General features: G+C 34.1%; 10 protein-coding genes across 10 annotated transcripts; 5 read left to right on the top strand and 5 right to left on the bottom strand.

Annotated features, from left to right (window-relative positions):
- Positions 1-40: 40 nt before the first annotated feature.
- Positions 41-1240, bottom strand: RO3G_02054 (uncharacterized protein; the record flags this gene model as incomplete). The annotated part of the gene is made up of 4 exons (XM_067656645.1): positions 41-208; positions 332-608; positions 1052-1116; positions 1196-1240. The coding sequence occupies 4 exons, from the start codon at positions 1238-1240 to the stop codon at positions 41-43; spliced, it is 555 nt and encodes a 184-aa protein (XP_067512746.1).
- Positions 1241-2744: 1504 nt separating this feature from the next.
- Positions 2745-3641, bottom strand: RO3G_02053 (uncharacterized protein; the record flags this gene model as incomplete). The annotated part of the gene is made up of 2 exons (XM_067656644.1): positions 2745-3132; positions 3187-3641. 2 exons carry the CDS (start codon positions 3639-3641, stop codon positions 2745-2747), a joined length of 843 nt encoding a protein of 280 aa, XP_067512745.1.
- A 1218-nt stretch (positions 3642-4859) lies between these two features.
- Positions 4860-6504, top strand: RO3G_02052 (uncharacterized protein; the record flags this gene model as incomplete). Its single annotated transcript, XM_067656643.1, has 9 exons — positions 4860-4895; positions 5077-5159; positions 5219-5414; positions 5461-5750; positions 5801-5910; positions 5959-6058; positions 6106-6157; positions 6207-6312; positions 6497-6504. The coding sequence occupies 9 exons, from the start codon at positions 4860-4862 to the stop codon at positions 6502-6504; spliced, it is 981 nt and encodes a 326-aa protein (XP_067512744.1).
- A 1046-nt stretch (positions 6505-7550) lies between these two features.
- Positions 7551-9162, top strand: RO3G_02051 (uncharacterized protein; the record flags this gene model as incomplete). Its single annotated transcript, XM_067656642.1, has 6 exons — positions 7551-7740; positions 7822-7841; positions 7890-8019; positions 8077-8141; positions 8189-8444; positions 8492-9162. 6 exons carry the CDS (start codon positions 7551-7553, stop codon positions 9160-9162), a joined length of 1332 nt encoding a protein of 443 aa, XP_067512743.1.
- Positions 9163-13585: 4423 nt separating this feature from the next.
- RO3G_02050 (uncharacterized protein) lies at positions 13586-14940 on the top strand (the record flags this gene model as incomplete). Its single annotated transcript, XM_067656641.1, has 4 exons — positions 13586-13715; positions 13771-13776; positions 13843-14445; positions 14498-14940. 4 exons carry the CDS (start codon positions 13586-13588, stop codon positions 14938-14940), a joined length of 1182 nt encoding a protein of 393 aa, XP_067512742.1.
- A 141-nt stretch (positions 14941-15081) lies between these two features.
- Positions 15082-16840, bottom strand: RO3G_02049 (uncharacterized protein; the record flags this gene model as incomplete). Its single annotated transcript, XM_067656640.1, has 3 exons — positions 15082-16246; positions 16294-16606; positions 16639-16840. 3 exons carry the CDS (start codon positions 16838-16840, stop codon positions 15082-15084), a joined length of 1680 nt encoding a protein of 559 aa, XP_067512741.1.
- A 1535-nt stretch (positions 16841-18375) lies between these two features.
- RO3G_02048 (uncharacterized protein) lies at positions 18376-19394 on the bottom strand (the record flags this gene model as incomplete). The annotated part of the gene is made up of 3 exons (XM_067656639.1): positions 18376-18771; positions 18984-19188; positions 19240-19394. The coding sequence occupies 3 exons, from the start codon at positions 19392-19394 to the stop codon at positions 18376-18378; spliced, it is 756 nt and encodes a 251-aa protein (XP_067512740.1).
- Positions 19395-20370: 976 nt separating this feature from the next.
- RO3G_02047 (uncharacterized protein) lies at positions 20371-21253 on the top strand (the record flags this gene model as incomplete). The annotated part of the gene is made up of 4 exons (XM_067656638.1): positions 20371-20413; positions 20466-20617; positions 20666-21119; positions 21177-21253. 4 exons carry the CDS (start codon positions 20371-20373, stop codon positions 21251-21253), a joined length of 726 nt encoding a protein of 241 aa, XP_067512739.1.
- A 10-nt stretch (positions 21254-21263) lies between these two features.
- RO3G_02046 (uncharacterized protein) lies at positions 21264-22181 on the bottom strand (the record flags this gene model as incomplete). The annotated part of the gene is made up of 4 exons (XM_067656637.1): positions 21264-21458; positions 21504-21603; positions 21652-21929; positions 21972-22181. The coding sequence occupies 4 exons, from the start codon at positions 22179-22181 to the stop codon at positions 21264-21266; spliced, it is 783 nt and encodes a 260-aa protein (XP_067512738.1).
- Positions 22182-22823: 642 nt separating this feature from the next.
- Positions 22824-24447, top strand: RO3G_02045 (uncharacterized protein; the record flags this gene model as incomplete). The annotated part of the gene is made up of 3 exons (XM_067656636.1): positions 22824-23390; positions 23450-24234; positions 24396-24447. The coding sequence occupies 3 exons, from the start codon at positions 22824-22826 to the stop codon at positions 24445-24447; spliced, it is 1404 nt and encodes a 467-aa protein (XP_067512737.1).
- Between the last annotated feature and the right edge of the window lie 1039 nt (positions 24448-25486).

Here is a 25486-nt window from a genome sequence, read left to right as displayed (position 1 = left end):
TTATATCTTGCTTCTATTTGGGAAAGATTAATAAAGAAATTCAATTAAAAGCAAAAGGGTGGGCAACCATCTCATCTTCACCATCCACTCCGGCAACTGTGTGATTACAAGGTATACGTGTCCCAATCCCTGTTGCCTCCGTTTCAGGTTCCGATGAAGTGGCACTGTTCTCCGGTTGCAATAAAAATAGTATTGTTGATAGATTGACCTTTTTGAAATTTATTAAATGGATTGAAGTAGTGTTTCTTGCAGTTGTCTGATTTGTTTGACCAATTACATGATTCTTCACTTGATCAATGTTATGTCCATACATTATTGCCCATGCACTTACTGCTGCTCTAAGTGAATATGCTCTATAGGTACTTGTGTCAATACCTACTTCTTGCATCACTCCTTGTATCCGGGATGTAACAATCGCTGGTTTTACTGATCTGACTTGGTCTTCTTTCTTTACTTCTGTCAGACATAACTTGTGGTCCTTTGGAAGATTTACTCGTATTTTTGTGGTGCGATCAATAATGTTTTGAAGTGTTCTCGCATGACAATTAACATCATCTACTTGACTTATTTCCATTAGCCCTCTTTTGGTTCTCTTGATATCAAGGAGACTTCAAATAGTTGGCCTTTGTCTGGCCATGTAAAATTCGCATCTTGATATTGTAAACATTCCAAATCTGAACGAGGCCTCATCATGGTCACAATGTCAATTAAAATAACTATTTTCTTTTGTAGTCTTGCTAGATCCAATTCTTTGCCCTGATTCTTCACTTCTTACATGTGTGATAATTTTTTGTATGTCCTAAATTTGTTGCTTTTCAACTTTGGGAATATTCACCTTTGACTTATGTTTGGCTTAAAAGAATGGCATTATTAAAAGATATTTTGAAATAAATCATCTTCTTTCATGAATAATATTAAGAACTGAAACAATTGTTGACAGATATACATTTAAAGTAGGTGTAGGCAAGTAGTTATGCACATTTAGAGACCAATAAACTGCCTTTAGGTTATACTATTGAAGGTTAAAGCCATTTTGTCTACGTCAGTTTACCCAAATTCGCCATCCATGGCAATAACCTTTGCACTTCTTTCTCCTAGTCGACTGGGATAAATGATCTGTATCTTGAATAGTCAGTCCTTCTTGAATACGCTTTTTGAAAATAGCATCCATGCGATCAATGTGCATTCAAGTTACATTACTATTGTTCAAAGGAGGAACCACCAATATTGGGCTGGTCATAATGATATAATTAAATTGCCTCCTTGACTTGGCCTTCCCTAATCTTTCTTAACACCTTTATAATTAGCTTCTATCGCGGTTTCTAATGCTACTTGTGCTTCTGGGTCGGAAAATGGGCACCAAAGCTTCTTTAGTTTCTTGTTGTGTCTCGCTGCAATTGTGTCTATCTGCAACTTCTGAGGACCCCACCGATTTTGGAGAAATTAAAGCTATTTCTTTGGTAAGGACCATTTGCATAGGATAGCTTCTTTCAACTGAGGCGGTTTGCTTCTACATTTTATATTTCCGAAATGTGGTTGAAAAGTACTTCTACATTTGACTTGCTGCATACGTTCTGAACTTGTATTCCTATGTCCTAAAGAACTACTAACGATGCTCCACCGGTGTTGTTCAAGTACTTCAGAGCTGTTCGATTGTCCGAATAAATCTTTAGAATTAAGTTTCTGTATCTATGTGCAGTTGAACAACGAATAATATCGCTTTTAGCTCCATGATGTTGATGTTGTCTTCCTTTTTGCTTTTTGTCCAGTAGCCTACGATTTCTAGCAACTTCGAAATCACTCACCAGCCTGCATCAGAACACATCGATGTAAATGTTGATGTCTAGGATTTGTTGCCTATATCGTATTGGGAGGCCATTCTTGATAGGTGCATTGTTCACCCACCATGTCAACTTCTGGTTTCTTGATGAAATGAGATAGCAAACTGATTCTTATTAACAACTCATTAAATATTAATACGAAACATTTTCGCAGATAATGTACACCTCCGTCCATTGGTTCAAAGGTTCATTTGCTCTTTCTAAAGACGGTTGGCATCAATTCTGAAATTCTCCTCTTTTCCATTTTTGCCAGAATGTCTGGTACTGTCTACTTCACGGCAAACTCCCTATCAGGTCCACCCTTTCATCGGCTGCTTCTGTCGATCTTTCCTTCCCCATTTGCTTAACCTGCCCCAACCAACAAGAAACTTTGGATCACTTTCTCTGTCTGTGCCCGCCGAAACTGCTTGCTTGGCAACACATTTAAAACGAATGATTTCCAACGCAGTATTTGTCCTCTTTTGCCATCGCTCATGCATTATTCCGGCTGAAGTTCCTGATGTTTTACCGGTTACAGTCATTGATCATACTTTGCGCTCTCATTGGGCGTTCGACTTTGATAACATTCCTATTTGCACACCTGCCGTTCTTCTCAGCTCTCAAAAGTTTATACTGCAACCACATCAAGAAATTTTTATACAAAATGGCTACTCGCCTAGTGCACTTCTATACTGGTCGTTGGATTAGCTCTGGCTCAAACTTTTATATTTTATTCAACTCATTTCTTCATTTCCTCATCTGTAACACGCAAAATCCATAAAGAAAAGAGGCATTTTACACCAAAAAAAAAAAAAAATAAAAAACCCAAAAAACAAGTTGTGTGTCTTAATCTTAATCGTCATATTAATAAACTTGAGCTTCAGCTCCTTCTACAAAAAAAAAAATGCTGCTGAGAGTCCAGTATTATAAATCGATACTTAGAAATTCAGTTGGTTCAAGGTGAAATGTATCCCAAAATTCAGTTGAATCAAGTCTAGGTTGAACTGATTTTCGTGACACGATCTCTTCAAGTGATCCTTTTCCTAACGCCTGACGGCACGTCTCATCCTCAATCGCCAACCGTCTCGCTATCTCAACTTGTTCTTGACTACCCCACGTCAAGAAGAGTTGAATCCAGTCATAACACGTCTTGTCTGTGATCAGCCATCTTTCACCTGGCTGAAAGTTTTGACGAACAGCTAGAATAGCGCGTGCTACATCTTTACCATGAATCAAGTGAAGTGGACGGTTCAGCAACTTGTTTCGAATGGCTTCCGTACTTGGAAAACGAGGAACCCAATTCTTTGGTTGCCTTGTTAAAAAAAAATTGAATAAATTTTTCCCATTAAACTAGGCATGCATGTACCTTTGATCACCCCAAAGACCAGCAAGATGCAGAACAGAGCCACCGCGTTGAATGATTATATCTTCTGCTCCCATACGCCCCGTATCTTTTGATCTATCCAAGGGTGTATGTCTGTTGGCCGGATTACCCACATAGGGACGTGTGGATGAAAGTAAAATCCAGTTGGAAGGCTGGCCGTGCTTTTGCTGATAGGCATCTATTAAATGAGTCATACATTCAGGTTGCATTACTGGAAAGGTAACAAGGACAGTATCGGCATAAGGAAGAGAGGTAACATTAAGCTGGGCGCAGTTGTCAGAAGGTAATGTCCACTGAATCGTGCCATCTCTACCATCGCGAGTGGTTGCTGCATAATTAAGTTGAATGGAAACTAAAAGCTCAGTCAAAAATTGACCAGTCCAGCCTAAGCCCAAGATAAGTATAGGCAAAGCAGTTGATATTACAGTTTGCTCCATGTTTATACAATCTTTTCTAAATAAATGAGAAAACTTTTTTTTAAACGGTTTTTATTTATTGCTCCGCATTACCCAAAAAATTGATTTTGGCACCTATCCTAAAGCTAGCAAATTCTCAGGGAATAAGTTTTGACATGTCTCAACTCTTCATCCAGCAGGGGCCATTATGTAATGGCTTTATCATCCAAAGCCACCCACACGCACCCATCTGCTCAATTATATCAAAGATGAAGGGTACATGCTTTGTGGTGCGAGCGAAATGGATTTACACCTCTTATGGCCCTACCCGGTCAATGTTTATGTAAGATACATTGGCTCATGGATTTCTTGAGTAGTCTTTGATATTTTCTTTTGATTATAAACCTCAGCTATCTCAAACAGGAGCTAAATACAATCGCTAAATCTTATCAAAGAATGTTATTTTAAGCAGCAAGGATAGAATCGCTCTTGGTCTCTTCATCGATGGCTACAGTGACAAGCACAGTTAAATAGGAAGTCTAAAAGAGTGAAAATAATAGTGGATCAAAGGGAGTTTTTATCAAGCTCAAAGCCTTTTTTTTTTTTGCAACTGCCTTTGACTTAACCATCAATGTTAGAACGCGCTTTAAACAAGTACTTTATCAACTCAAACAGAAGATGCAAATGTATAACTTTGTCTTTAATTAATTTAATCCATACAGGGACTGGCATTTTATAATCGTATGTTTCAACAGAATACAGCTATTAAATGCGATCGATATCAAGGGTGGTGTGTCCCTTGAAGTGATCTAGGGCAATGGACTTTTTAAGCAGGTATAGGTACTTTTGTAGCTTGAATAATCATCCAAGAAAGAAGTGAAGGACTGTCATCAATGGATGAGCTATATATAGCCTCAAGAAACTTTGATGCAATTTTTTTTTTTAAAATAGGTGACACGGAAACGAGGGATATGGTAGACGCCCACCTTTGATCCCGAAAATGCTTCTTATCTCACACACACATTACTCTTTAAAATAATATATTACGCGTTTTATAAAGTAAGAACAGGATTGTATAAATAACCAAGTAAATTTCTAAAAAGAGCCCATCACTGTCTTTTCTCTATTTAGCATTTTATTAAACTAAGGGATTAAATGACATATTCAATTTCCGCATTCAATTTACATAAAAGTCGGATTTCATCAAACGCCCCCTTCTTTTTTTTTATTTTTTTTTCTTTCTTTCTTAATTAATAACAAATGAATGAATTACAATCTAAGAGCAGTGATATTGAGGTATTCAAATATAATAAAAAGTGTTTATGTTTTTATGCTTAATCCTTTGTATGTAGGATAACAAACTTTTAACTGAAATAAAAGAAAACGAGAAACAACTAACAAAGTCACTTCGTGAACAGCTAGAACAAGTATATAAATTTATAGAAAAAAGAAAGTTATTCTCATTAAAAAAAAATAGGTTCGTAAAGATAAAGCAGTTCTTGAACAAGATTTGCAAACACGTACAAAAGCATATGAAATAAAACTAGGAAGTGTAAAAAGGTAATGATAACAATAAAAAAGATGTATATTTGTATTTTATTTATTCATGTATTCTATAGTTCTGATGAATTGGAAAAATTAATGAATATTCAAGATTTAAATCAATTGAAATCAGAAGCAAAAGAATTACTTGAAAAATCAGTTGATCAAGAAAATCGATTAAAAAAGTTAGAATTTGAATTGGAAGTTGAAAAAGGACATGTTAAGATATTAAAGCATGATAACAAAGCTTTAAAGCAAATAGCCGTTGAAATGGTAACCATCCATTATTGAAATAACAGAATACTCATGGGATAAATAGAATGCAGTAGCAGAGCAAGAAGAAGAATATATTTCAAACAAGTTATTAAAACGTATCAGTGGACTTAAAAAGGAAAAGAGTGAATTGCTTTTACAAGTTGAACAAGAAGAAGAATACATGACAAATATGCTTCAAAAGAAGCTAAATCAACTTCAGCGTGAAAAGATTGATATGGAAAACTCTTTGGAACAAGAGCAGGAATATATTGTAAACAAATTACAAAAGCAATTGGATTCATTAAGAGCACAACAATCCAATTCCTATGAGAGTAATACCCTTTCTCCTGTGATGTAAATATGATTACAAGATTTCAATTTTAAATATTTACTTTATTTCATAGTTCAAAGAAGCCTTCTAAAGAGGCTATTGATATACAATCAAGTACAGCAGAGACTTTATTATCTGAGATAGCCATCTTGAAGAACAAGACAATCGAAATGGAAAAAGAGTGTAAGGATTAAGAAGCTAAGATGAATGAATGCTTACTTTATGCTCTAGTTCTCATTAAATTACAACAATGCAACAAGTATAAGGGTGAATTGATTCAACTTCGCAAACAGGCTGGATTACCAACAGATGATATTCCGTTGGATGAAGGGTAAACGTGTACAATAAAGAATGAATAATATATTAACTCTTGAATAGAATCCCTAATGTCTTTAGAACTGTGCCTCCCTCACCTAATAGAGGTGGTATTGTAAGTTTATTTGGTTTTTTCTTATTCTTTAGTTAACATCATGTATTAGCTTCGTCGTTCGACCTCAAGTTCATCTCAAAGATCATTGGCATCTGAAAAGAATAATAATATACCGCCTTTACAACTTGATACAAACGATGCACCTTTAAGATCAAGTAAGTTTTTTCTTTATCAGCTTTTCTTTACTAATTCATTTGCTTAAAAAGGATCAAACAGTGCATCTTCTAGAAAGGAGAATAAAAAAGCGCAAGGAAATTTATTAAGTTTGGCCAATCAGCATTAATAAAAAAATTATAAAACATGTCTTTGTATTTATCCATAAAACCTTTAATCAACTAGACGGCTAAGGTTTAAATGAATGTTATGATATGTCTATTTGTATATGAAATATGGTCATTGCATTCTTCAGTGTATATCTTTTTTATTCACTCCATCCTCTCTCTTTTTGCAATACTCTTTAATCTTTAAGAACAGTTATGAAATCAGCCATCGAGGACACTTGGTTAATAAAAAAAAAAAAGGACAAGAGTTAATATAGACTGATGAGCTTATGAGGTTGTATGGATTAAAAAGGAGCCAATGATCCATCCATCCAAAACTTTAGAGCTGGTTTGCAAATATAAAGAAGGCCAAAATTAATTTTGGTCACCACAAGGATTCATAGAGTTCTTTAAAATTTGGTTCTCTTCTTGCAAAGGTCAAAGTCTTGTTTTACTTACACAATAAGTCATATTATCTCATTTAGTCTCTTTTCAATGTGTTGTTACGTAGAAATTGAAACGAATCTTTGGAGCTTGCGGCATGCACCAAAATGGTGTGCTTGATTTATGACGAAAAGAATTCTTTGAAATCAAATCTGCATCTAAGGCTAGAGCAAATAGTATTTTTATTTGTAAAATGAAGACGCATCATAGTTCAAAAAAGAATTTTCAAAGTCTAATTTGCTGTCTCCAAGAAATCACAATCTGTAATTTATGAAAATACCAATGAAATCAAATACTGATCAGTGCCTTTTCCTTTTTACTGCCATAAAATGTTATGATTCATGCAGCCTCATCAAAATCAATCTAAAAGGACAGGACAAGCATAATCATAAGAGCGTCGTGTTATCAGTTCATCCATTATATGAATTCAAACAAACCTGTTTATTCATTTTCTTTTGGAGCTATAATCAAACACTAACTCATCAATCATCTTTTTTTTTTCATTTTTATTCAATCTTGTTGACTGACAAAAGGATACAAATAAAAATCTGAATGTACTACCTTTTATTTTAAAGTCGTCAATTCATTTAAAAAAATCTTTTTCATTTCGTCATTTTTTTTTTTTTGCTTTGTTTTCTACTTTATTTTCTTTTTTCTACTTTCTTCTTTGATGAATTCATTTAAATAAAATGAATTCTACTGCAAACCGAGAATCGAATAATAGACTCTCTCAAGTATTAACAGAACGAGTAACCACACGTAATCGATCCTCTTCTTCACCTCCTTTGCTTACAAAGAACGTTGGATTACAAAACCAATTATCAATTGAATTCGAAGGAAGCTCTCAAGTTATTTTAAGGCCTAATAGGATAATAAAAGGTAAATAAATAAGATATCAACCATAGCCATGCTCATATCATTCAGGACTTGTTTGTTTACAGTTAACAAAACCAATTTTAGCAACACAGATTAGAATCAAGGTGAGTTGATGTGTTTATACAGATTAAATAATAATAGACCATGTATAGTTCCGTGCAGAAGAAGCAGCTACTGCAAAAGTGCGAGAATATGGCTTAGAATCAAAAATAGAACGCATTGATCAAGTGATAACAAGTTGGTTTAATGTGGAAACAAAAGTATGGGGAAAAGAATCAAGCGGTAAAGGAAAAGAAAGAAAAGGCTTGTAAGAACAATAGGATGCTGATTATCATTTAGCTTATTTAATGAGTACATGGCAATCGATTGAACCTGGAGAATATAAATATCCCTTTGCATTAAAAGTAAGCAAAAAATAAAAAAAAGATAGGATAATTATTAACCAAAATAGTTTCCAAACGTTAATTTTCCGCCTTCTTCTGATGATCCACCAGGGTTTTCTATTCGTTATATTTTGTCAGCACATTTGGATGGACCGGCTTGTAATCCTGGCTTACGTTCAAAAGATTATATCGTTCCCTATCGTCCAATCATATCAGCTCCACCAACCAAACAATGGTCTTTTTCTCAGTCCGTCGTTCAAAGCGATAAGAAATCCCCCGTTGGAAACGTTACAGCTCATGTACCACGGAGTGCGTTTTGCCCTGGTAAATAAGAACAGACTGAGTAAACAAAGGCTGAGTTGTAAATATAGATGAGGATGTGGACATGAGCCTATACATTGAAAGCTTTTCGTCTGAATTAATTGTCTCTGCTATAAATTATACACTCTATAAACACAGTGATGGACAAATTCAGTTACAAAGAGGACTTGCAAGGAAAACAAAAGTCAGACAAATTCTTCAATCCACAGCATCCGTACCAGGCAATGCCGGATCTATCCTTGTGCCTATTCAATTTCATGTACCAACACGTCTTGTGTCACCTTCTTTTCAATCCCGTCACATTAATGTGTATTATGACATTGTGTTTACTATCCAATTCTCTAATCGAAATAGATTGAAATCGACTATATCAGTAGACTTTATACTGCCTATTGGTATCACTAATTTACCTTATAATCATCTTTTACATATTCAACATTTAACCTCTGTACAATCTTATCTTGTTTCTAAAGAATCTCCTGTCTTTTTTGATCCTGCCCTTGATGAACCACCCTCACATGCACATTTAGTACCACTTTCTACACCGCCCATCGCATCACCTCCTAGTTACTTTAGTATACAAGATGTACCTTCTCAATTTATTCAAAGAGATCGAGAAGAAAAGACGACATTTACGAGTAGATTAATTAAGCCTGGTATGTCACCAGAGTTGGGAGATCCAATAGTCGTTGTGTCTGAAAATAAGGATTATGAATGGTGAAAAAAAAAAAAGCAGTAAGAATATTTTAATTTTTAATAAATAATGCAATGTCTAATAATAAAAATACAAAAGATATATACAAGTGTGGTATTGTTAAAACATCATGGATCCTATAGCTATGACTATAGCTAATGCAAATATAGGTTCAGCATTTGAGTTATTTGAAGTAGATGAAGATGTATTGATGGACCGTGCATGCAAATATTTACTTGTTGAAGAAGGTGAATTGATTAACACACCACTTGCCTTTTTTTCAATAAAAAAACATAAGCAAAAAAAAAAGGACTATCTTGTTTACTATTTACCTTTGCAAAACAAATTGACATTAACAAACAAAGCATAAAATAAGCTACACGCATCAAAATAATATAAGAAAAAGAAAGGTTTTGAAAGAAAGAAAGAATTGAAAAGGGGATTTCTTTTATCTTTTTTTTTTTTTTTTTTTTTTTTTTTTTTTTTTGCGTTGCAATGACGTTTTTGTGCGGGCTTCCTTTTTTTCTCCTTTTTTTTTTCTTTTTTTTTTTACAGCCAAAATGACACTGTTCTTGTTTTCAGGAACCAAAGAAAAACCCCATCGGCGAAAAACATTTTGATACATCTCACTCGCTTTCACTTGTTATTTTTTCCAAGGAAAAGATTTTGCCAAGAAAAATAGCACTTTAATAGATCAGGAAAAAAAAAATTGTAATTATCGGAACCCTATTCTTTGTGTGAGCGCGTTTCAATCATGCTGATCTTAGCCACACAGTGGCTAAGCTACATTTCTATAAATTACAACTAGCCTTATTCATTGTACTTGCTCTAATCTATTTGTTTATTTCCCTTTTTTGTTTTTACGTGTCAATTTTTTTTTTCCTTTTTTTTTTTTAGGTTTAATGATGCCTGTTTATTCGGTTACTGAAAAATGATGTGATACAAAGATACAGGTTAGTAGGGTTCTAATGGCAAAAGTAAAAATGCCATCAGGATTATCCTCCTACATTGAGTTCAAAGGATAAAGGGGAAAGCTCTTTATTATCTTTTTAAAGAATAAATGCTTTCCTTAAACTTATATGAAAGTTTATTTTGCTTTAAAGTAGTTTTCTTTGAAGATCTTTATTTTGCGTGGCATTTGCTGATCATTTATTTTTCCTAATTTAGAGCTTAAAAGATGCGCAAATAATGTTTATTAAAAATTATTACCAAATATGGTGAGATATTTATGTAGATTTTTTCTAAACCTTCTTCCGCTTTCCATCACTTTATACAAGCTTGTATCTTGTTTAAAAAGTGTATTTATACCATTAGTTCTCTACATATCAAATACAAAGTAGTTGTAAGCAGAACCTGTTGTTGGCAAGGCGGAATTCAGTCTACTCAAACAATAAAACACTTTCCTAAAGTGGTTGGTTCAAGCTTCCTCTAGTACTGCTTCTACCTACCAGCTTGATCCGCATTCACTGTGTCTATTTAAACTCTCTCAGAAACGACTCACACCTCTAGATTCTAAATTCTCTCCTCGCCAAAAGGCTGAAATGCTTACGAATGTAAAGTCTCTCCAAGTCAGGTTGCTGTCGTCCATATTTTAAATCCTCCATTTGCAAACTATATGCTTTAAATAGCTTCTTTCCCCCTTATTCTATGCCATTCTCCTTCCAGCCAACTTCATTTCCGGCTTCGACGACTGCTCATTAATAGAGGCTATGTCCATGATATCCATCACCCTGTTCATACACATTGACTCGGAATCTTAGCTCTGTTTGCACCTGAAAGAATTTGAGAAGACTGTTCGTGTTCAGTACGATTCTCACAACCCAGTCTATTTATGTGATCTGGTTTTTGCAGCATTCAATCACAAGGACAAACTAAATTTTGCCTTTGGCATTTTTGCTAATAGACTCATTTGTGCTATCTGTCGAATCAGAGTTTCTGCCTAGCGTACTGCCGACCATTTTTTTCATTGATAAATGCTTTCTTTGATACTGCTGCCCTTCTAAATTCTTCAGATCTGGCAATATCTGATCGCCCCTTTCCCTTTTTCTCTACATTTTCTTTTAAACTTGAGTCCAAAAAGGCTTTACCATAATAGATTCATCCAAATGGATAGATCTAGTCGCAGCGAGCAAATGAGGTTTATAATTAATGAATCATATATAATAGTTGATCGGATCAATAAATAGTCTAAAAAGTGGCAATGGTCAAGCTAGTTTACAATATCAAGGATAATGACAACATAATATGATAAATGATATTGCTTTTGTTGCTGTATGTCATATTTTAATTAGATTAAGAAAGAGATAGGGAAGGAAAGAGAAAGACGAGGCCAATAGTAAGAACTGTATTCGTTTGTCTCAGATGTTAAACGATGTATGCTTTTTCTTTAAATTTTGTTTTGATTTTTAATCTTGATACGCTTTGTAGAAAAGAATCTCTGTTATCTTTGTTTCGACTTTAATATTTTGGGGTCAGTTTTATTTGTGATATTATTTTCATTCCATTTTTTTGTACATTCATCTGTTTACATGTCAATAACTTTTTTATTTTTGAAAATATGAAAAATGAAAGGATATAACTAGGTCAATTGCTAAAGACTACTTTTTTCACGTTGATTGATCTATTGTGAATATATCAATAATAGCATGAGATGATAATCATTCATCAAACCGATATGGCTCACATGTACAATATCCTAAGTTTTATCAAACTGGCCACTGAAGCAGAACTCTAGTTCTGGGTTGTGTTGGAAAGTGACATGTGGACGCAACATTTGACGCTAATCCTGTTTGTATTGCTGTTGGTTGATGTAAATTAATACCACTTTGATATGTATTTTTCAGCTTTATATAGTTTTTGATATCATTCGAATGAGAACAAAATATAGCTTACTATAAAAGAGGTATGTCTCTGCTGTATCGTTTATGCTGATGAATTCCTTTGCTCGCTTTCGTTTAAACTTTCAAGGCCAACCACTTTCTTTACTGTTTCGGCAGCTGCTTTTAATTAGTTGATAAGAAACCGTCGTTTGAGCTTTTTTTGAAATATCTAGAATGCTAGTTATTCACAGTATAGTAAATTTAAAATGCACAGGCTTTAATAAAGGGTATAAAATAGCTATATTCTTGAACTTTTTTTTTTTTTTTTAAAAAAAAAAAATAACTGTATTTATTATCAAATCTTTTACAGTTTATCCTGATGTTCTTCCTTGTTCATCGGTTAGCATATTATTTTCTACTTGTAAATATCAATTGGGAAAGTGTTGGGGTTGATACATGCAATTTCCTAAATTTAAACGTATATTACTGCTTGTTTACTTTTTTGACAGCATTGTTTATTTCATTTCGAGTTTCCTGACAGAATATGTGCCTGTATGGAGACGTTGAATTCGAATCGATACAATTCGCTTAAAGAAATAAATTAGCTTAATTGCATCCTCTTGATGTCGACTAAGCCTGATTGAAAATGGCAAAAAAAGAGAGAAATCACTTTCTGTTGGTAGTATTCTTGTAATAAATGCGTATAATTGCAATATTCATTTAACGTTCTGATACTATTGACGCGATGTTGTAAGCTAGAGAAACACGACTTGCGCTTATTGAAATTTATTCCATTTCGTTTTCCGATATAAGTTTCACAAAGTGCGACATCAATTTGTAAATGTTTATTCTTTTACTGCGCTCCTAGTGTGGGCATTTTTATATGCATGCAGAATGGTAATAAAGTAGGTTCAATAAAGCGCCCAATTGCCTGTGGCTCTAGATCAATATGCTCCTTCCTAAAAAATTATATATCAAGTAGGCAAAATTTGCGTAAGATCATGTATTCAATTCCGACCTTTCGCGCTATTGTTTATAGCTTTTTTTATTAAAAATCTATTTACAGTAATTTTACTTGATGTATTAAGCATATAACCAAAAATATGAGTGCAAAGATTAAAAAAAAAAGAATTTGAATAAGAAAGCGACGTGCTGTATACTTTTCGTGTTTACATGTCATTATTTAATTCACAACAACTGTTTATAGGATTAAATAAAGCTCATAAAGAACGACACGTGGGAGTATTCTGAGAGTGAGTTCTTTTCTAATCCTCTCTCTTTATGAAAATGGCACCTGCTGCTTTATAAGCAAAATTAAAATATTTTTATTCAAGATAACGATGATCTTTATGCTTACTGTCATAAAAAGTAAAATAATAGAATAATCACAAACTTAATCGGAGGAACGGAGCTAGAGAAAGAATAAATTTGTGGCAAATGCACTTCTCCTTTTGGGCCCCAATGCGCACATACACCTTATTTGGTTATGAACGGCTTTCATTAAGCGGAAATTGTATTATTATTTTTTTTTTGGAGGAGCGAGAAAAAGAGAAAAAAAAAAAAAAAAAAAAAAAGAAAGGGGTTTCCACCTTCTCTCTTCTTTTCTCTTTCTCTCTTTTTTACTAAAAGAAATGTCATTTCTTAATAAAATCATTGATAAAGCAAAAAACCATAAAAATGAAGAAGAAAGATTGAATTCATCCAATTATCTACCGAAAATACCAGAAAATGGTGTTGCAATATCCCAACCTACTATATCAGGTAACCTAAACACACATAAAACAAAGGATAAACACTCACACAGCAAATTTTTTAGGAAGCAGTAAGAGGAGCAGATGAATTGGGTAGAAATGTGCTTAGTATTAATCCTCTTTTTTTTTTATTTTAGATAAAAGATTCTCATTTAAAACCACCAATAGCAGTTCTATTCATCGACACAAACAGCCCGACACAACAATTATCAATCAACGCAAAAGCAAACCTAAATTAAAATTAGATGATTTTAATTTACTAAGAACATTGGGAACAGGATCATTTGGACGAGTTCATTTATCTCAATCAAGACACAATAATCGATATTATGCAATTAAAGTATTAAAAAAGACAGAAGTTGTGAGATTAAAACAAGTAGAACACACTAATAACGAAAAGCACATTTTGGAATCAGTCGCTCATCCATTCCTAGTCAATCTCTGGGGCACCTTTCAAGATAGCGCTAATCTTTATATGGTGATGGATTATGTTCCTGGCGGTGAACTCTTTAGTGTCCTTCGTAAAAGTAAGCGATTCCCTGATCATGTAGCTAAATTTTATGCAATTGAAGTCACTCTGGCTTTGGAATATCTTCACAACAAAAATATCATTTATCGCGATCTCAAACCTGAAAATTTACTTTTGGACGCCAGTGGTCACATCAAAATTACAGACTTTGGTTTTGCTAAATATGTGCCAGATATCACGTGGACTTTATGTGGTACACCTGATTATTTAGGTAAAAAGAAACGAGCTAGGGTAGAGTGAAGTTGTATAACAATCTTGAATAGCTCCGGAAGTGATTCAATCTAAAGGTTATGGTAAAGCAGTCGATTGGTGGAGTTTAGGTGTGTTGGTATTTGAAATGTTGGCTGGTTATCCACCATTTTATGATGATGATCATCTTAAACTTTATGAGAAAATCATACAAGGCAAAATTCGTTGGCCTACTTACTTTGATCCGAACGCAAAAGATCTGTTAAAGCATTTGATCACCGCTGATCTCTCGCGTCGTTATGGTAACCTTAAAAATGGAGCGGATGATATAAAAAACCATCCATGGTTCTTTGGTGTAGATTTTAATAAAATTGTCAGTCGTCAGATCAGACCTCCTTATATTCCTCAAATAAGAGGTGATGGTGATGCAAGTCATTTTGATAGATATCCAGAAACAAATGAACAATACGGTGCACCATGTGAAGACATTTATAGAGACAAATTCCCTGATTTTTAAAAATAAAAATATATATTGTAAAGCTATGGTGGTTAACGTGTTTTATAAAACACTAGTTTATTATGATTATGAAATAAAAAGGAAAAAAAAAAGGAAACTTTACATTGTAAATATAAAAATAATACAGAAATAAATATTTTTTTAAGCAGAATTCTTCTTTACAGGTATAGCAAATTGTTGAACTTTGTTTTGTAATTCATTCATAATTTCAGCATCCCGAGCAGCAGTTTGACCACCAAAGATTTCATCCATTTCTTCCAAGGAACGTCCCTTAGTTTCTGGTACAAATAACCAAACAAAGAAGAAAGACATGGCAACAAAGCAAGCAAAGAAGACGTAGGTACCGTATGTGATATTTTGCAGCATGGTGGGTACAATAAGACCAATGATAAAGTTCGACATCCAGTTAGCAGATGTAGTCACACTCATGGCCTTTGCACGCATTCTCAAGGGGAAGATCTCTGCAGGAATCACCCAGGCAATAGGACCCCAAGCATAAGCAAAGTTGGCAATAAAGATATAGATAAAGGCTACCGAAACCCATCCTTCAGCTGTATGGCTTGGCCAATCGTGTTGAAAGAGAGCAGTGATAATAGCCACAACGATCATACAGATCGTCATCACTACGGAAGCAGTCATCAATGCAATCTTACGACCAGTAATATCCAACAAGAAAACAGTGGGGAATGTCATGACAAAGTTAATGATGCCCACGACACCTGTGGCCAACAAAGAAACCGAGTCACCTGTGAGACCGACAGATTGGAAAATTTTGGGAGCATAATAAATGAGAGCATTTACACCAGAGAACTGTTGAAAGAACATCAACAGACTTCCGATGGCCAATCGATTGAACATGCCCTTTCGGAACAAATCACGGTAACCCATCAGCCCGATCATCATACGACCCTTGCTTCCCTTGTCAGTGTATTGAGGATAGAGTTCTCGTTCGACATGACGATCAAATTCAACAGACACTTTGATTTCTCTCCATTCTTCAATGACAAGAGGATGATCTTCAGGAAGACGACGTAACTTGGAAATGACCTGTAAGGCTTCTTCTTCTCTTCCTTGACCCATGAGCCAGCGTGGAGAAAAGGGAAAGAACAAGATACCGATACCAAGGATAAGAGCAAAAGCAAGTTGAATACAGAGAGGCACACGCCATGAGGCTTGTCCAGTGACTCTCGTTAAACCATAATCAATCCAGAAAGAGATCAAGATACCAAATGTCACAGCCAATTGTTGAAGTGAAACAAGCGATCCACGAAGTTCAGGAGGTGAAATCTCGGATTGATAGAGGGGTCTGTATTAAGATGTGAGTGGATGTGAATCAAAAGAATATAAACTTACACTAATAAACTAAGAGCACCGACACCCATACCAGTGATGAATCGACCACTCAATAAATAACCAACATTTTGAGCACCACCTTGAATTGAGCTACCCAATAAAAATACAACAGTGGACAAGACGATAGAGTGCTTTCGACCAATCTTGTCAGCAAAGTAACCAATGATCCAAGAGCCCAGCCAAGCACCAAGTTCGAGAATAGACACCATAAAACCAGTTTGTGTAGAGTTCATTGGGAATCGCTCAATAAAATCATCCATTTCCTGAACACCTGAAATGACACCTTGATCGTCTGTGAAATGACATCTGTCAGCTATTTTCATCTTCAAGTTTTGTTAAACTTACATCCAAAGAGTACACCACCGATAGAAGCAAACACAGCAGTTAAGCACACATAAGGATTCTTTATAAAACCAGAAAGACCGCTCTTTCCAGCATTATATCTTTCTCTGTCTGCTGCAAGATGCTGCCCACCATCCATATCTGTGGAAGGAAAGGTGTCCAGATCTTTTTGATTCATACTATCTTGTTCTTTTGCTTTATTCATTTCTTTTTTATACTAGCAAAAGTAAGGGGCTACAAAAAAGAGAGAGAGAGAGAGAGAATTGAATGAAAAGAAAAATGCTAGGAAGAAGACAAGCAAAAACTCCCTTTTGTTTTTATACTTTTTTTTATCTTTTAGACTAGCGTCATTTACGCATTTTGTTTCAGTAAACTTAATAGGTCTGCTCAGGGTCCCCACCATAGATTACATATTGTTTATACTTCTTTTGGCAAAGTCTCTAGGGATGCGGGTAAATTGATTCCTGATTGAATTTTTTGGGAAAAAAAAAAAAAAAAAAAAAAAAAAAAAAAAAAAAAAAAAAGGGAAAGCAAAGATCAAAGAACTACATTAAATTTTCTTTTTCTTGGAATAAAGTTTCCTGTTTCATGTCCCTTCTTACTTGTTTATAAGTGCATTATTTAGCTTTCAACTTGCTCATTCTGTAGATACCACCTGTCATCTTCAGTTTTACCAGGCATTGGCCCAAGTTTCTCTACAGTTTCCCATTATCTCCACACTGAAAGATGATAGGAGAATGAAATTTTAGTGCAATCGTTTCCTTTCCCCAGATTTTCCCCCAAGTGCCTTCCCACAAACGACATTTTTGTCCAACGGTCAAGATGGTTATCTCAAGAGCTATGAATCAAAAAGGAATTCATCATGGCTACTTTAGGGAATCATTGTACATATCTTATCTTGCTTTATGCTAGGGGGTCATTTTTTATAAAGAGGCACATCCTTTGAAATTTCCTGATGAACACTCCTCCAATCCTAGGTTACTTATGACGTTGTTATCGATAAAAAACTGAAATTGTCATGGATATTTCGGGTCACTTTCGATATCTACAATAGGCTTGGCATTTTCTCCGCATGTTTTTAGGTGTGCGCGTAGATACTCTAATCAAAAAAATCTTATTGGCTGTTTTCTTTTATTCTGCATGTGTCACTTTATATGATTGTCCGACAAAGCTTTATATGTGAATGAAGGGTAAAGTGATCTTCCACACTACAATTTCAGTATAAACAAATTACTCTCCATCCTAATTATTTAAAAAATAAGTTTTTATGCAACATAAAGAGGAAAAGACAGGATGGAGTATGTGGCAAATCATGACACGAATAGAAAAAAGAATATAAATTTAGAAATTCTGTGAATTTGCATTGAACACAAGGGAGGCAAAAGGTGCAACCCTTTTATGTTAAGGGTATTTATCTTGTAATGAAACAAAGAATACATGAGAAATAAAGAAACAAAGTAAATTGATGGTTTTATTTTATTTTTTATAATCATTTCAATACAATCTTATAAATCAATTCTATCCCCCCCTTTTTTATAAACTTTTTTTTTGGAAAACAATTATAGGCAATAAATAGTGTTTACTGCTTTTCCATTGGACCGGATAAACGTTTTATACAAAATAAAATAACAAGGCACACAAACATAGGAAAAAGATTTTTATATGAAAATAAAAAGAAAAACTATACAAAAAAGAGGAAATACACTCTTTCTCTTTTACACATAAAGTATTAATATTAGACTACCAATCTTGTTGCTGTTGTTTTTGTTGTTGTTGTTGTTGTCTATCATGATTAAAATGAGAATAGAGATAGAATTCATTCCTTGAGCTGCGTTCATTGTGTGAAATTGAGATGTCCACTTCATCTATCGGAGTATCTGTTGTGCTCCTTGATTCATAATCAGAATAAACAAGATTAGGTGTATTATTTCCCTTGTAGGGTTGCTTGGCTATTGTAAGGTCGCGATCAATTTCTTCATTGGTTGCGCCATCTACAAAAGAGCGTAAATCAATGTTAAGGATAACAAATGTAATGGTGATATATAAAATTAATATTAAAAAAAAGGATATCAATTGTATGAAGTCTCTCAGGTGGTACCCAACCACTGTAATCATATTCTTGATATTGTGTTTTGGCTATCAAAATTATGATTAATTTTTATGTGAAAGAAAACAAATAGAGAATCAACTTCTTTACATTTCATGTTGAGTTGACTTAATTCTTGTCTTATTCTCAACATTTTAGTATGTACTTGTTCTATAAGCATCGTTCTTGCCTTCTTTCGATCAAACTTTGTAGGGGGGGATGTTATAAAATAGACTGTGTATGTGTGTTGTAATAAACTTACATAAAAATCATTCCAAGCTTGCTTCTTTTGTGAAGCAAACCAGTCAAAGATCAGACGATGTTCGTGATCTTTCCACATTTTAATCTTTTTCAACTTTTTTTGCTTTGATTCTTCAAGTTTATTCATTAGACGAGTGTAATCTGGGTGCTCTGAGGGATCAATTTGGGTGGTTATATCAAGCGCTTCTAATTTTTGCTGCTGTGACCTATTGTGATGTTCATATTTTATTCTTTAAATAAATATACATAATACATACTGTAATCGATCAGGATCCACTGAAATATTGGTTTTTGAACGTAATTGTTTCTTCTTTTTATTTATCGATTTTGATTTGTTTACATCACCACCAATGACATTATTTATTATAGGTTTCTTTGTACGGCTACTACGAGTATTAGAAGAAGAGGTCATGGTTTGGACAATAAGGAAAGAGAGAAAGAAAGAGAGAGAGAGAGAGAAAAAAAAAGGAAAGACATAAAGTTGAGTTAGAAATATGAATGCTATGATGTGTCACAAGCACCCAAAATTAGGCGAAGATAAATCTTGTTCTCCTTGTTCACTTTTAATTTTCTTTTTCTGTATTTTATGGACGATCCTCTTTGTTTGTAAGCAATTATTTATGTGCATTAATACTTTGTAGATTTTTAATTAGTTTCTCACATCATAATGGGTACTGACACTAAACCAGTCATTACAAATAAAAAAAAATATTTTTTTTTCTCAGGGCAAGCAAAAAAAAGAAAATCAGATACTTTTTTTTTTTATTATGCATCTCGTCTACTCTAAAGGGATTCCCCTTAAATATATTTGCTTTAAAAAGAAAAAAAACAAGTCTCTTTTAATTCAATGCCTTGTTTTTTATAATGCAAAAATCATTAAAAACTATTTTTAGTAACAATAAGCAGCTTTTTTATTTCCCCTTTAAAGATCAAGTGTATATAACATCTTTTATAGCTTGCATCAGCAACAAAAGGAATTTATTAATATATCCCCTTATACCACTTTAAGCAGTAAGTTTCCTTTTCAATTCTATTTTAAATGAAGCAACAGGATCCATTCACGCCTCTTTACACACAGATGTACAGCATTTTCCTCTTTTAGCCAACTGTACTCGAGAAGGGTGCAGTGAGGAGATTGTCCGGTTCGGAACAAGCCACCTACATGCGAAAGTGGCAATACCCTCCATTTTACTTTTTTTTTTTTTTTGCTTTGCTTGTCCCTGGAATAGAAAATGAGAACCTTTTTACGACCATTCAACCACATTAGCCTTCGCTTTATTCACCGTACAGCTTGTTTACAAGACGCAGAAGCTGCTGCACAACGTAAGGAAATACGCTTCGTATACAATCATAGTTAATTAACTATCATAAAAGGCGCTGAGCGTACAATGACTCGTTTTTGGAAACAGGCTGGCATAAAAGAAGATGAAAGTAAAATAATCAACCAGAAAAGAAAAGTGTTGACTAAATGTATTTAAATTAGACAAGGTTACAGTTGTTCTCGATCAACGTAATCTACGTACACCTAGTAAACATATTGTTCAATTCCCTAAACAACAAAGAGAGTTGGCATTGTTGACAGCTGCTGAATGGGATGCACAAACTAAAAATTTGAAACCACATTCATTACCTTTGGTAAATTACAAAGTAATTATTCATAATTATACCAACATTTTACGTTAGACTTCAATCATTGCACGTTCGTTCGATGCTTTTGATCCTGTCTTGGCTGAAGACCCAACAATAAGAGACGCAGTGATTGACAAGCTCATGTCTTATTTTGACACAGATTCTGTTTGTTACCATGAAGAACTTCCTGAAGCTCTTGTTCGACTTCAAGATGCTTATTGGAAACCTATCATTGAATGGACAGAAAAGGCATATGATGTCAAGATCAATACAACCAACAATATCTTTGCTATCTCTCAACCCAACGAAACCAAGGAAAAATTAAGAACGATTGTTGAACAAATGGATGCCTTGGAATTGGCAGCATTTGAAAAGGCAGTGATGAGCTCAAAGAGTTTCTTGATTGGATTCGCTCTAGTTAAGAACGGTGTCTCGGTTGAGAATGCGGCAAGGGCTGCTCATGTTGAAATGACTCATCAAATGGAAAGATGGGGAGAAGTAGAAGATAGTAAATATAGAATACATCAATTCATATACACTGACCACTTTTTTATTTATTCAATAGGTCATGACGTAGAAAGAGAATACATTAGACAAACACTTGGTTCAGTAGCAGTTGCTTTAATGCATAAACATCAATAAAATACATGCTTTAAAAAATAGAAGTTTGATGATGACATAAAAGTGCTATAATATCAGACATTGTGATAACACCTTTTACTTTTTTGGAATCTTTTGAATCCAATATCCATACTCTGTGGGTATCATGTTGTATCATTAAATTCAAGATTGCTTTCAATTGAGTTTGAGGTGTTGCAACGACAGAAGATATATGGTTTGATGATTTCTATAAAATACATGAGTTATTTTATATTTTCTTTATCCTCCCTACCTTCACATAGTCTTTACAAGGCAGAACTAATTGATCTATCGTCTCTAGATTAGCATTTGGTAAATCTTCCACACAGATATCAGATACAAATTCACCATTTCTGTATTTCATGTAAGTTTAGAAACATATAGAAAATAGAATAGCTTACTTGTCAACAATAGGTAATCCACCAAAGTTTTTATCTGCCATAAATTGATATACATCCAATGCAGTTTCATGATCAGACGCAGTGACAAGTGTTTGCTTTGAAAGCAGCGTGAGATTATTGACAGGCATTTCCAAATCGAGTAAACCGGTGACTGATTCTGGATGGTTTACAATATGTCGGATGATGTCTGTCTGGGATAATAACCAGCATTTATCCAAAGGATCATTAAAATTAACTACAAGTGAGCGATGTTTTCCAGAAGCAAATACACGTAAAGTCTAATGAAAATAAGTTGCTGAATCAGGCCATTTATTTATTACCTCAGCAAGCTTGTCTGTGCGATCCGTTTTATGCATTCGATAGCTTTCTCTGTCATTGTCAAGACCCAAAATGTTTTCGACTGGATCATGTAGCTTCAATTGCTTGTCTTGAACTAAATAAAGCAAGATGTCGAGCAAGTTGATGATACTCACAATATCCGTATCCCTGTGAGAATAGATAGGAAGTGATGTAATTTTATTATTGGACATCAAGTTTAAGGCTGTTTGTATAGAAACAGTAGGACTAACAGCTATTAAAGCCCTTTTTGTCTCTGCAAGACTTAAATCAATAGGTTTTAATTCCGTAATAAGTTTACTCATAAAAAAAAAGGATGAAAGAAAATAAAGAATAAAATTAAAAAATGCTTGAACCAGACAAATACAGTGTTCTTCATTTGACCAATCATATTGATGCGGACATTTTTCACGGGTTTGCTTGTGCTCAGAATCAAAAAAGGAAAAAATGCTTCTCCCCCAAACTTTTGAAATCATTTTTGGACCTTTCTGTTTGAATCAAAGGTGACAGTAATGCAGATGAATTTTTATGCATCTGTGCACACTTGAGTGGTTAATACTTGTTTAATGAAATAGAAAGATAAGATATAATATCTATTGAAATCATTTTATTGGTAAATATCAATTATGCTTTTTATATATCGAGTAACAAACGAAATTTTGATTTGTTGTATTAAAAAAAAAAACTCCCCTAAGCCTTAAAAAACCATTATTTTTTTACCCAAAAAATGGTGATATAAAATCATTTAAATTTTTTTTTTATTTTTTATTTTTTTTATTCTACTTTTTTTTTTAAATAGAATAGAATCATTATACAATCAAGACATATAAAAAAAGATGGAAAATTTACTATCCATTCGATCTCGTACTGTACTTCATCATGACGATTCTTTAGATTTTGAAGTGTTTTTTAAAGATAAAGTTGAACCATTAATGAAAAAATTTAAATATCGTCTATCACAATTTGAAAGTGCAGTTGTCAGCAGTGAAAATTATACTTTGACAAAGATCAATGAAGCTTACCGACTATTAGAAAACTTTGCACAAGAATGGGAGCAGGCATTAGAAGATACACATAAAAGAATATCTTTAGAAAAGGACAATGATTTAATGAGCGCTGTAACAGAATTATCTAAAAAATACCATGAATTGGATAATCTGAATAACAGAGATATGTTGGATAACACCATTGATGCCTTCATGATCAAAATGGAGGAGCTGGATGGAAAGATATCGGATGCTCTCGGACGTGCTGATAAGATGCGGGAAAGAGTAGAAGAAAAGTTGTATGAAGTAGCAGAAGTAGCCAATGAACAGATTGATAAATTAAAAGATGCTATGAGTTATGGTACCAAACGATTATTAATGTATGACGAGCTACCCACACCATGGCAAAATAACAAGGTAAAAGATACCTCATCTATTTTCAAATTAATAGCATGCTGAGTTTCCAAAAACAATAGTACATCTTGACTGGCTATCGTTTCTTGAACACCGCTGCAGACTGTTGGTATTCTCTATTTTATGTTCATAACGAAACTGGCAATATCTGGACACATCTCTTGGGATTCATCATTTTACTTTCTGTCGGGATTTATGAATTCTTTTATTCAAAGTTGATGTCAAATATACCAATCAAGGATCGTATTGTCTTTTTGGTCTTTTTATTGGCTGCTTGTAAATGTTTGGTCTGTTCGACTGTGTGGCATACACTCTCTGGTATCAACAACTTGAAGATATACAAACAAGTCGCTTGCTTAGATTACGTGGGTATCTCTGTTCTCATCTGTGCTAGTATCATACTTTGTGAATATTATGCCTTTTATTGTGATGATGCGATTCGTAATGCTTATATGATCGCTACTTCTTCTTTAGCTATCATGGGTGTCAGCATGCCATTTCAGGCTTGGTTTGATAATCATGAAAGAAGATGGCTTCGAATTGCTTTCTTTATTGCCCTTGCTTCCTCAGGTGCCATCATCATCGTTCACTTATCCTTTGTTCGTGGTATGTTTCAAACATTTGGTTGGTTAACCCCTGTCTTCAAATCATTGGCTTGCTATGTCGCTGGTGTTGTTATCTATGGCAATCAATTCCCTGAAAAATTCTGGCCTGGCAAATTCGACAAACTCGGTCATTCTCATCAATTCTGGCACTTGTTTGTTTGCGGTGGTATTTGGTATCATTATCAAGCTGCTCTTCAATTTGCTTCTTCTCGTGAAGATTTTGCTCAGTGTACACTCAAGCAGTAAGAGCTTGTTCATTGTACATTTCATTATATCCTCTTTAACAAGAAATATCAATTATTTATTTTATATAATAATGTCTGCATTTCTCTTTCATAATAAATCATTTCTTATATTAACGATATTCGTGTCTTTGTTAAACCACCACTAAAGTTTTTTAAAGGCTGTGGTATCTGTTGAAGTCTTCGGAAGGCTTCATGAATATACTCTGGTAGCAAAGGTGTCTGTTCAGATTTTGATGGTATAAACAAACCCTGAGAATCAAAAGTAGATGAGTTTTCTGATTCAATCGATTGATCTTCAACTGTTCCATCCATTGAGGTCACTGTGATCATCAGTGGATCATGAAGCCATTCTCTTCGCTTTGTATCTTTTTTGTTTTCTTGTTCTACTTTGATCCTCTTGTGCCCCAATCCTTTAGGTTCATCCTCTTGTTCACCTGCTGCTTCCATCACATCTCGTTTTATTTTGATCGCCGTCAAAGTTATTTTAGATACTATTTCATACGCCAAGAATCCCAAACAATCTATAATATCATCATTAGGCTTTATGTCCACAATAGAGCTCATATTGACCCAGTCACGAAACTTTTTGCTTTTGCGATAAGTAAATGATGCTTGTCTACATTCAGAATAATGAACGTATTCTTCCTTTGTCATGACACGCGTTACTTCATCAGCGTCCTTGAGTTGCTGAATAGATTCTTTATAAGCTTCTGTTTCATCCTCACCCTCTGAATCTTCTTCTCCACTGATTGATTTGGCAATAACATCAGAAAATTGATTGACAAGTTCCCAAGGTAACTTGATAATACTCCGATGTAGTTTCCCTTTATTTATTTTTCTAAATTGACTCTATTTCTCTTCTTCTTTTCATTACCTGTATTTGTTTCTCCTACAACATCGTCTATTTGATCCCCAGAAGCATCTTTTGCATTTTTACGGACGTCTTTCCAACTCAAAAAAGAACGTAACCGATTGACTTTGGCACGATCATGTCGCATCAAAAAGATCAAATCTTCACCACTCAGATGTCTGGAATTCCTACGACTTGCTTGTGCTGCAGCTTGTATAATCTAATAAAATGCTTCAATAAGAAAACAAGAATAAATAACAAGCATAAAATACAATTTCAATGATTTGAGAGCGAACGATATCTTCTACAAGCAGAGTGGTTTCTTGTAAAGGATCTGATACTTCGCCAAAAACAAACATCATTTGTTGGATTTCTCCTTGAAAGCAATACATGAACTAA

Source organism: Rhizopus delemar, genomic scaffold (genome assembly GCF_000149305.1).
Source record: "Rhizopus delemar RA 99-880 supercont3.1 genomic scaffold, whole genome shotgun sequence".
In the NCBI taxonomy this organism is placed as follows: Eukaryota; Fungi; Mucoromycota; class Mucoromycetes; order Mucorales; family Rhizopodaceae; genus Rhizopus; species Rhizopus delemar.
This window is presented reverse-complemented; position numbering and strand designations above follow the sequence as displayed.